A 12641-nucleotide genomic window follows, 5' to 3' on the forward strand; every position below is an offset into this window, starting at 1 on the left:
ATTCGACTGTTATTGAACTTTTAGCATTATTCACCATTTTCATTAAACTTTTAGAGAGACTCGTATTAGTTAATTTTGCACCTTTTTACACTCTATTTTAATTTTCCGTTACACTTTGTTTTAGGTTGAGTTCACTTATAGTTTTTTCACGTAAAGCCTCAATATGTCTGGGCTACTTCTTTACACTTTTAAAATCTTTTTCACTTTTACTTCTTTGTGTGTGTCACCTCTCTTTCACTTTTTATTCTTTTTTAAGTTGAGCCCAAATGTGTGGGTCACTTTTTTTTTCACGTTTTTTTTTTTTTTTTTTTTTTAGGTTGAGCCCCCAAAATGTGTGGGACTGGGGTATTGTATTACGAATAAACACAGTCCCGGTTATAGTTTTATATTAATTTTATTTAATGTTAAGATAAGTATTGATTTTTAGTTAATAGTAGATATAATTATAATTAATTGTTTAACTTCTTTCGCGTTTTCGTCGTGTGTACGTCTTACACTTTCGGCTTTTCGTCTTAAAACTCCGTCTTTTCGTCTTTAACTTCGTCTTCTTAATGCGTCTCTCTCTGACCGGCTTGCCAGATTGTCTTCCGCTTTTTCGAGTCAGCTGACTCAACTAGGGCTGGCTGAATAGGATTGCCAGACCATTCCCACAAATATGGGCCCGATAGTGCTGGAAAAAATATATATATGTATTTATTTAGAAATATGGGCGGATATATATATGAGCGCAAAAGGCTGGCCGGAAAAAATATATATATAATTTTTAAATATGAACGGATATATAAATATGGGCCCGATAGTGCTGGAAAAAATTTATATGTGTTTATTTATAAATATGGGCGGATATATGTATGAGCGCAAAATTCTGGCCGAAAAATTATATATATAATTTATAAATATGGACGGATATATAAATAAGGGCCCGATAGTGCTGGAAAAATATATATGTATTCATATATAAGTATGGGCGGATATATAAATATGGACCCGATAGTGCTGGAAAAAATATATATGTATTTATTTATAAATATGGGCGGATATATATATGAGCGCAAAAAGTTGGCCGGAAAAATTATATAAATAATTTTTAAATATGGACGGATATATAATCAGGCGAAAAAGGAGAATCGGAAATAATGTGATTTGAATTTGGCGCGCTTGAGCCGCCTATCGATATCACGACTCGACTCACGTGTCACCACTACTCCGAAAACAGCTGTCGGCCGCTGTTTATATATTTGGTTTTTGATTTTGTTGTTTAATTATGTTAATAATTTTTTTGTGGTTGTGCGGAAAAACAAAGAACAAAAGAACGCTTTTACACACCGCGATTGTTGTGCGCGAAGGCAAACAAAACAACCGATCAATGCATATGGACAAATGCTTTGATCTATGTATGTACGTACATGCATAAGTACACAGGTGAGTATATATGTAGATATGTATGCACACGCGTTGTTCACAACAACAAAAAAAAAACGTAAATAATTGTAATTTAATTGGATGTGGGGTTGTGATAAATCAATGCGCGACACCGAAACGTATTATGTGTTGTGGATATGTATAATTATTCCAACACATAAGAAAACGCGGTGAACACTTTGATTATTATTTTTCCCTATTTTTTATAACACTTTAATAATTTTTTTTTGTTTTTTTAAACTTTTACGCGGATTTGGCAAACAGCTGTGGAAATTGCATGTACATGTGAATGCATATGTAAAAAAAAAAAGGTGGATTTGGACAAGTGCGAGGAAAAAACATAAATAAAAATGGATAATCGTGGAATGTAAAACGATAACGTTGGACAATCACGCTAAGGATTAGGAACTACCATGTAACCTTAGAACAGGTCAGGTATGTACATACAATATGTAAAAGTGTGTAGGTCGCTATGGAGAAGCGGGAAAACCTCACACTTTTAGTAGTATGTAAATGAAATGAATAATGAAATTTTGTACTTATCAGGAATTCCGCCGATGCAAGCTGGAGGAGCGGAAGGATATCCGGCTCGAAGGACCAATGTTCGTGGAGGGGCGGAAGGATCCAAATAAATACAAGTAGTTGGCGGGTGCCAATTTCTTCTGGATATGGTGAGCGAGTGGTGAATTAATAACGCGCGAAAACTTCGGTTAAACAAACTTATGCTTTATTAAATATTCACAGGGAGCCCGACACACACGAAATGGTTCGGGTTAAAAAAATTGACAAATCGTAAAAGAAAAAGAATCAGGAGAAAGAACGGGTGTTCGGGTGAAAGCTCGATTTAGAATAAATGGCGGTGCCCATTGGAAAAACCAAGTCACTTCTCCTGGTGTGACCGTAGATGCCGAGGATCAAAAAACCCTCCTCACTCCTCACCGCTCACTGCTCTTCGCCGCTCACTGCTGTTCACCCGGTGGCGTGAACAGGCACATTAACGCAATATTACTCGCCGAGGAATTGCACTTCGATACATAGACGACGTAATAATTCCAGCAAAAGATGAAAAAGAAGCTGTTTTAAATTTAAAAGAAGTCATTACTACCTGCAAAGATTATGGACTGGAACTCAACATTAAGAAGTGTAATTTTTTGAAAAGACGAATCCAATTCTTAGGACAAATAATTGAAAATCAGATGTTGTATCCAACAACCGAAAAGATTGAAGCTGTTTCTAAATTCAAAATTCCTCAGACACCTAAGCAATTGCAAAGTTTTTTGGGTTTAAGTGGGTATTTCAGAAAATTTATACGCAACTACGCAATCATTGCAAAGCCATTAACAGACTTGTTGAAATCCAATAATAAATTCTATCTAGGTGCAGCAGAAGAGCATGCTATCAATTTATTAAAGAAAAAGTTGACCGAAAATCCAGTTTTAAAGATATATAACCAGAAGTACGAAACCGAAGTTCATACAGATGCTTCAATAGATGGATTTGGTGCAGTCCTATTGCAAAAATCAGATGAAGACGACGAATAGAAGTGCTGCTTTCACCGCAGATATCTTTATTCAGTATGGCCGAGATGAAAACATTAAATTGGTGACGACAACTGGTCTACCCCGAGTAAACGGACAAGTTGAGAGGTTGAATGCAAATATATTTTCAGTACTATCTAAGCTCAGCATCGACGATCCAACGAAACACGTATCCAGAGTCCAACAAGCAATTAATTCCACATATGTTCGAAGCATTAATTCCACACCTTTCGAGCTGCTATTAGGAGTAGAGATGCGAACCAAAGACGACGATCAGCTAATAAAACTAATTAATGATGAAACCATAGCTACATTTAACAACGACCGCAACGAACTACTATGCAAAGCCAAGACGCAGATCCTGAAGATACAAAACGAGAATAAAAAGTCATACAATTTGAGACGTAAACCAGCCAAGTATTACGACGTTGGTGATCTAGTCGCCATAAAGCGAACACAATTTGAGGCCGAGAAGGAAGAACTTTTTAAGACGAGCCAACGACGAGAACACGTGTATTAGTATTAAAGACGAAAAAGAAGTAAAGAAGTTTATTAAAAGAAGTAAAGAAGTGTTAAGACGAAAGATGTGTAAAATCCTAAAGACGAAACAATTATCATTCAATTCATTATTATAGTTACTAAAACCTAATTATAATCTAAAACCAGAGGGCCGGGGCTAACTTCGACCGCGTCAAAGTTTGTATACCCTTGCAACTTTTTGGTAACTCTTTCCTTACCTATTAGCCATCAATGTGGAAGAACGTTTTATCTAAAAAGGCTTATGTTTGCGAAAGAATGGCCTAATCATAGGAAATAACGAAGATATTGATCGAAGTCACTGTTTTCCACCGATCGTTCCTATGGGAGCTATATGATATAGTCACCCGATCTTTATCAAATTCGACACAGTCATTAACAGATATATTAAATTAAGAAACGTTTAATTTGAAAACAATCACGTTAAAAGTAACGAAGTTATTTACAAAAGTCACTGTTTTCGCCCGATCGTTCCTATGGGAGCCATATGATATAGTCACCCGATCTTGATCAAACTTGGCACAGTCGTTTCTAAGCGTAATAAACTCTCTAATATTAAGTTTCACGATAATAACATAGAAAATAACGAAGTTATTGAGAAAAGTCACTGTTCGTGACTTTGGGGTTTGTATGGGAGCTATATGATATAGTGGTCCGATCCGGCTGAATCCGAGATATACAACGACTGCAGTATATACAAGCCTACGTGCAAAATTTCAGCTCTGTAGCTCGTACGGTCTAGGAGGAGTTTGCGTTGATCCAGACGGACTGACGGACGGACATGGCAAGTTGAACTCGTCTCGTCGTGCTGATCAAGAATATATATACTTTGTATGGTCGGAGATGCTTCGTTCTATGCGTTGCACACTTCTGACCAAAATTAATGTACCCTTTTTGCAAGGGTATAATAAAACCTATTATCATATAACTAAATATAAATCAAACGGGACTACTTATTTCTACGGAATCGGAACCTAGTCCCACATTAATAAAGATCGATTGTTGAAATCGCCCAATATTCAGTTTTAAAGTTGCGATGTTGTTTTAAAAATTATCATTTTTTCCTATTTACTAAAAATGTCTCAACATTTGGTGCCTCTAGCACCCATGAATCTCAACCGATTTCAAAAATTTTTTGTATTCATAATCTCTGAAGTACTCCCTATCGATTGGATACGCGATCATGAAAAAACAGATTTTTGCAACGCTATCCGGCAGAGGCCCAACTGTGCAGAGCTGGTTGCTGTCTACTACGTCATCATCAAATCAACAGAGCACATGCATAAACACACTGACGCAACGCTACATAAACTGTATGTGTATGCGTGCGCTGCTTTGCTTAGGAAATGAGGGAAGAAGAAGAACAAATTATAATATGAAGAGTAAAATTGTTTTGTTTGTATATTGATGAATTGAGTTGCTTAAAATTATTATTGTCATGGACTGCAATGGTAAATAAACTTCAACATAGCCGAATTAAACTTCTTTCATTTATGTTTCTTTTAGAACTATATGATATAGTGGTCCGATCCTGACAATTTCCATGGCAAAGTCGGGCGCTAAAAGTCGAGCGCCAAAGCCGGGCCCGAAAAACACCAAGTGTCATAGACGGACGCCAAAGTCGAACCGAGCCAAACGTCGACAGTCATTTTACATATTGTAATCTCTATTTAGTCGTTTTTTCGTATAAACCGCCTCGACTATAATTATCTCGAAAATAAAAAACCCCACACATTTGGAGTGCTCGACAGGGATAGAAAGAGTGCGGGATACAAGAGAGTACCACGCATAGTTGGTTCGTTCAAATATGAGTAATAAAATGTTTTTTTTCTCCCAAATAATATAATTTACTATATTTAATAAGTGGTACTCTGAAAGCGGGTAAAGCAGAAAGCGATGGAGATAGAAATAACCGAAAAAGAATTCGAGAATTTTCTGGTTTCGATTACGGAGTAACGAACGCAAACTACGCAGCAAAATCGGAATATGTACGATGAAATTTAACGAACGGTGATCTTGTTTCGATTTGCAATGTATTATAATCAAGTAACACAAGACGAAGACGAAAAAGACGACGACAGAGATCATGAGTTAGTAGCTAGCAATAGAGAATAATTCGAGAAACATGCCGAAAGAGAGAGCAAGCGAGAACAACAGTAGAATTAAAAGAAATAATTTTCCTTGCACCCAGCAAACTTTGTCCAACAGAAAAAAATTTTATATCCATAAATTTTCAAATAAATAAAACATGTTGATAGGTAGAACTTTCCTACAAGCCTGCAAAGCCCAAATAAATTATGAAGAAGAATACGCAAAATTAAGAAGAACAAAACATAGAATGTTTGGAAACAAATTTTGCGATTGAAAGTGAAATAATAGAAAGCAATAAGTATAGACTCGACCATTTAAACAACGAAGAAACTCAAAAACTTAAAAAAGTCTTGTACGAATTCAGTGACATTCTGTACCGCGACGGTGAAAATTTGACTTTCACGAGTATAATAAAGCACTCTTCCCATTTGGATCGTTCCAAAAAAAGGAGATGCTTGCAACAAACAAAAATTCAGATTAGTTATTGACTATCGAAATCTAAATGAAGTCACAATAGATGACAAATTCCCTATTCCAGTCATGGATGAAATTCTCGACAAACTGGGAAAATGCCAATACTTTACCACCATTGATTTAGCTAAGGGATTTCATCAAATTCAAATGGATCCTGAATCCATTGCAATAACAGCTTTCTCAACTAAACATGGCGACTACGAATACACACGTATACCAATTGGTCTTAAAAATGCCCCGGCAACATTTCAAAGATGCATGAATAATGTTTTGGAAGACCTTATTTATAAGGATTGCCTTGTTTATCTGGATGACATCATTGTGTACTCCATTTCATTGGAGGAACACTTACTCAGAAAGGAATTTAACCCTTTCAGGTCCACTGTTGCCTATAGGCAACATTGACAACATTGTTCGAAAATTCATGTTGCGAAGCTTTTTTCCCGTTAAATTGCGCGTATAATATTAAATACTATTCGAGTAGAGGTTTATTAGAGACTAAACTTATGCATAAGAATATTCGCTGCAGCGCAGGCAGCGGGAAAAAAAAAAAAAAAAAAAAAAAAAAAAAAATTCCTTTTAAATAACCAAACCTATTATATTTATAAAAAAAAAAAAAAAAAAAAAACATTCCTGGGGGGGTTATATACATATTTTAACACTCCTTCTCAACGCGAAGTCTATCTTGTACAAAAATTTTTTTAACCCCCAATTTTTTTTTTTTAACTCTCTACTTTTTAAAGTAATTAATCCCTTGGGATTGATTTTATATTTCCGGATTTTATTTATTTTCAAATTAAGTGCACATGCGGTCTTATTCACTATATTCAAGAGAGTGTGCCCGTACCTCGCCTTAGCGTATTATACCCTTTTAGTGTGCCCAAATTCGGTTATCGGGGAAATTCACTGAGACGAGGAGCGGGCTTATTGAAAATATTCCTAATGTTTACATTCGGCCAATCCTGACATTTGATCGACCTCGATCATACAATTCAACAAACATACAACATACAATATACATATATACAATACATACAATATACATATAAATACTGCTTATCAGATACATATTACAAACAGAAACTCACAGTTTTATCACACGCATGCATCCACGGCTTGAGTCGGGCTGATTCTAAGATACCTTTGTAGGGCAATTGAGTAAGTTGACAATCGTCAATATCGGTGACTTCGTAACGGTCATTTGGAAGAACTCGATTTATTTTATAAGGACCACGGTATTTAGGAGCGAACTTTTTGCACGACCCGGGAGTGACATCTACATTGCGAATGGCAACAAAATCATTGACTCTATAGGATAATGGTGCCCTATGCCTTAAGGCGTACCGCTTTTCATTGCGCTCCTGCGATAATTGAATTTTCGCACTTGCCTCTTGCCTAGTGGCCTCAAGGTTACAGGGGTTTTCTGAACTAAATTTCTCGTCAAGATACTCGGTTAATTCGTCTACTAAGGGGCCTCGCTGATCGCAACCAAACAACAACATTGACGGAGTTTTACCGGTACTACACTGCACTGAGTTATTAATAGCGAACTCGACACGATTAACTAATTTATACCAATCGGCTTGGGCTAAAGGTTCTGACAGCTTTCCCAACATTGGGGTCAACACACGGTTCACACGTTCGACCTGCCCATTGGCTTGAGGGGCAGCAGTCGCTACTTTAATGTGGTCAATATTTCGATTTTCTACAAACTCAGCAAACTCAAACGACGTAAAACACGTACCTCTGTCGGATATAACTCTTCTTGGTCGGCTATAATAATCAAAATATTTTTCTAACGCGGCGGTTACTTCTTTGGTACTAGTGGAATTTACGGGATACAATTTGACAAACTTTGTAAATGCGTCAATCACTACCAAAAGGTGCTTTCTTTTTGATGTAACACTCGGTAAGGGACCTAAGTGGTCAACATGGATAGTATCAAATGGAATCGGACTTTTCGGAATACTATGCAAGGTTCTATTATGTATAGTTCTTGGAACACTATGTAGAATACACGGCAGACAATCTTTTATAAACGACTCAACCTTTGGATTCATTAATGGGAACCAGTACTTTTCTTTCAAATTGTTTACACATTTCTCAACGCCTAAATGACCTAGTTTCTCGTGACACCTTCTTATTAATTCCCCTTGCATGCGAGCCGGTGCATACAAACACAGTCTTTCCTTAGCATTTCTTTTGTACACTATACCATCTATTAACTCAAATCCAACATCATTGGATTTTTCTAACTTTTCTCTTAGTTTACGGATATCCGGATCTCTTATTTGTTCTGACTGCAATAATAAATCAACATCTTGCGGAGACGCACCCACTACACCAACCAGGTTTGCCGACTCATTTCGATCGAGCTGGTCACTTCTTTCGATTTGGTTACTCAATCTCGGATCAACAGAACTTTCATTTAAAGAAACGCAAGGTTTATTCTTAACCAGTTTTAGCCGACTTCTTTCTAAACATAGCTCACACGGTCTGAAACAACTCTTCGCTAAATGAACACACGGGTTTGTCCCGAACGGTCCTAAATAATTCTTCCCTAAAGGAGCACATGGTTCTATTTTACACGGGTTTATCTCACACGGGTCTATCTTACACGGGTTTTTCTCAAACGGGTCTATCTTACACGGGTTTTTCTCAAACGGGTCTATCTTACACGGGTTTTTCTCACACGGGTTTTTCTCACACAGGTCTATCTCACACGGTTTTGTCTCAAACGGTTTTATCTCACACGGGTCTATCTCACACGGTTTTACGCAACTTTCCTCAAAAGTAATATGCGGTTCACAAGGTTCAATTGGGGCATTCTGGTCTCTCTTCACTAATAAATCGCAAGGATCAAAATCACCTTCTACAATATTCTCTAACAACTCGGTTTGCCGACTTAATGCATCTACATGGCCCATGTTTGAACCGGGTCTGTGAGCAATGGTATAATCAAAGTTTTCCAATTCCAACGACCACCGCGCAATGCGGGGATTTATTGATTTTTTACTCAAGGTTTGGACCAATGAATTACAATCGGTAACGATCAAAAATGGTCTGTGTTCTAAATAAACGCGAAATCGGCGCACGGCATATATTATGGCCAAAGTTTCAAGCTCAAAACTGTGATAACGGGACTCGGCGGCTGTCGCCTTTCGGGAATAATAAGAGACTGGATGCATTTTGCCATCAGTCTGTCTTTGCATCAAAGAGGCACCGAAGCCATTTGAACTGGCGTCAGTATGCAACTCAGTTTCGTAGTTAGGGTTAAAGATAGCTAATACGGGCGGACTGGATAAGGCGGATCTTAATGTAAGAAATACATTTTTAGCGGTTTTGTTCATCGGAAATGGACCACCTTGTTTAAGCAACTCAGTTAACGGTTTAGCTATGCTGGAGAAATTCGGAACAAATTTGCGAAAATAAGAGAATAAGCCTAAGCACGAGTGTAACGCTTTGCTGTTAAGTGGTTCTGGGTATTCTTGAATAGCTTTTAAATGTGTATTATTTGGTAAAATTCCCTTTTCACTGACTTCATATCCTAAATAATCTATGCTCTTCTGTAGGAAAATGCTTTTCTTCAAATTGAGCTCTAAATTGTACTGAATAAAACGATCTAACAGTTTTGCTAACAACTTAAGATGCTGATCTACAGTGCGGGTGGCAAGAATAATGTCGTCCATATATACTACAAGTTCTCGATCTCTAATCATATCACTAAGTATGTTCGATATAAATCTCTGAAATACAGCTGGTCCGTTCTTTAGACCAAAAGGCATTCTCAGATATTCGAACTGCCCATCGGGTGTAACGAATGCTGTGTATTTAATTGAATCCTCTTCCATGCCTACATGGTAAAAGCCACTTTTCAAATCTATGACGGAGAAAACGGTCTTGCTCTCCAGGTATTCTAGGCAATCTTCTATCAAAGGCAATGGAAAATTATCCCTCACAGTCTTCTTATTTAAACCTCGATAATCAACGCACATTCGTATATTGCCATCCTTTTTTCGCACTAGGACGATGGCGGACGCATAGGGGGAGTTGCTTGGTCGGATTACATTATTGGCTAACAACTCACTAACCGTTTTAGAAACGATTCCTCTTTCATAATATGATAACCTTCTAGGACTACTATGAAATGGTGTTGTATCTGTCAGACATATTCTCATCATATATTTAGGCAACCCGTAATTAATTGAAAATCGGTCAATGTAATGCTCATGCACAATGTCTCGGCACTCACGCATCGCGCCTAATCCAAATTCACTGCCAACAGTAGTATTCCCGGTATCTGACAGCGTTGCACAAACAGTTTGCAACTCTGTTAGCCATTCTCGAAACGGGGATGCATTCGTGTTTACATTAGGGTTATTACAATTACTATCTAGATCAGTGGTGTTATTACTAATGGTATTATGCTTAGGATATTTAGTAAACAGGGATGCACAGAAGGATTTGTAAACAAAAGCAATGGTACTCTTTAATGATGCAGAATTCTTTTCATACTTTCTTACATTTTCAATCAATGAGAACTTAAGACCTATTTTATTCAAGGCGTCTCTACCAAGAAGTAGTTGCGTCGGCATAATATTATCGGGAATAACTAAAAATTGAATTTCATAATATTTTTTGCAAAACAGAACTAAACATTTGACTGTTCCAAAAGTCAGAATAGAGCCACCGCTCAGTCCATGAAAAGAACTTTTAACTAATTTATCGCAATCTAAATGCGGCATCAACGCTCTACTGGCAAAACTTACTGGGCTTCCGGAATCTAATAGGGCAAAAATATTATTAACATCAGTGCATCCCTCTTTACAAGATATTCTTAAACTTACTAATTGAATAAATGACTTATCATCAATGGTGTCCGGGTCTTCACTAGAGCTCATGGCGGCGATCTGGGTTCGCATTGGACAATTCCGGTACTGATGGCCCACTTTGAAGCACCGATAGCAACTTCCTTTTGGTCTCTCCGGGCGTGGACAGTCAAACATTAAGTGACCAATCTGGCGGCAATTGAAACATCTCTTATCCTTTGCAGCAGGCGTAATGGCCTGCAAACGGTCTGAAGTCTGACGAGCCTGAGGAACGTAGTTTTTGGCTGGTGGCTGAACTGATTGAAAACGCATCATCTTCTCTCGCAATTCATTCAGAGAAGTACAATAATACAAAGGAGCTGACAATCCGGTTCGATCTTGTAGTCCGTCAACAATGTATTTGACCACATCGGTGTCTTCAAAATTGCCCTGCTGAGCAATATTTCGCATAATGATGAAATACTGCAAGAGTGACTCTCCTTTGCCAATTGAGCGCTTCCTCATCTGGTTAGCAATCTCGTAGTTTGTCATTTGTAGGCCAAATACCTTCACAAGGGCATCCTTCAGCTCGCTCCAGGTTGTAGTCTTTTCATATGTCATGTATGCTTTAGCAGATCCCTCCAGCAGTCGGTTGCCCAACGACCAACATTGGGCATCACTCAGTACATACACTCTTGCTGCTTTCTCCAGCTCACGAATCCATACGTGAATGGACAGATCACCATCACCAGAGAATTTAGGTACAGTAGTTTCGACATCTTTCAAGTTCATGCGGCAATTATATTCCGGTCCGCCTAAGTTCTCCTCCAGCTCCATAACACGTGTTTTTAGCTCCGCCAGGTTTTTACGTGCTGTATACAATTCGATGCTACTAAGAATCGAAGACAATTCGTCGGTTTCGCTCGCTTGTGCGCTTTCACGAACATGCACGTTCGCGTCTGGTCCTACAGAGGTCTCACGAGACATCGTCGGCGACTGGTTAGCACCCACTTGATCCGGTGTACTTGGCTGCTCAATGTTTCCCACGCCGCGCTGCTCAATAACAACATCCACAAGTTGTCCGGCAAGCACATTTGCAGACACTGCTGGGCTGACTGCCTGCTCTTCGGGTACATCACTCTCTCCAGACTGATTCTGTGCCATGACTTGTTTTACCAATGCTCGCAATTGGTAAATTGACGCTTCTTTGTCGCAAGGTACTTCCTTGGCCGCTAGCAACTCAAACAATGCGGTTTTGTTTAATTTAATAATCTCGGTGTATTTCATGAAAATACGTTCTTTAGGGCAAACCCCACACCTGATTTGTAAACTCTCTACTTTTTAAAGTAATTAATCCCTTGGGATTGATTTTATATTTCCGGATTTTATTTATTTTCAAATTAAGTGCACATGCGGTCTTATTCACTATATTCAAGAGAGTGTGCCCGTACCTCGCCTTAGCGTATTATACCCTTTTAGTGTGCCCAAATTCGGTTATCGGGGAAATTCACTGAGACGAGGAGCGGGCTTATTGAAAATATTCCTTTAACTAATTTATACCAATCGGCTTGGGCTAAAGGTTCTGACAGCTTTCCCAACATTGGGGTCAACACACGGTTCACACGTTCGACCTGCCCATTGGCTTGAGGGGCAGCAGTCGCTACTTTAATGTGGTCAATATTTCGATTTTCTACAAACTCAGCAAACTCAAACGACGTAAAACACGTACCTCTGTCGGATATAACTCTTCTTGGTCGGCTATAATAATCAA

The 12641-nt window shown here is 38.2% G+C and overlaps 1 protein-coding gene across 1 annotated transcript; it reads right to left on the reverse strand.

Annotated features, from left to right (window-relative positions):
- Nucleotides 1-10655: 10655 nt before the first annotated feature.
- On the reverse strand, nt 10656-12358 carry LOC137586061 (uncharacterized). The gene is made up of 2 exons (XM_068302067.1): nt 10910-12358; nt 10656-10845 (listed from the first exon to the last, which is right to left on the reverse strand). Exons 1-2 carry the CDS (start codon nt 12155-12157, stop codon nt 10828-10830), a joined length of 1266 nt encoding a protein of 421 aa, XP_068158168.1. The 5' UTR covers nt 12158-12358; the 3' UTR covers nt 10656-10827.
- Nucleotides 12359-12641: the final 283 nt, after the last annotated feature.

The sequence above is a fragment of the Drosophila tropicalis genome, unplaced genomic scaffold, assembly GCF_018151085.1.
Source record: "Drosophila tropicalis isolate 14030-0801.00 unplaced genomic scaffold, ASM1815108v1 contig_890, whole genome shotgun sequence".
In the NCBI taxonomy this organism is placed as follows: domain Eukaryota; kingdom Metazoa; phylum Arthropoda; class Insecta; order Diptera; family Drosophilidae; genus Drosophila; species Drosophila tropicalis.

Excerpts from the sequence above, each read along its gene's own strand:
- LOC137586061 (XM_068302067.1), bottom strand. The coding sequence starts at position 12,157 with ATGAAATACACCGAGATTATTAAATTAAACAAAACCGCATTGTTTGAG.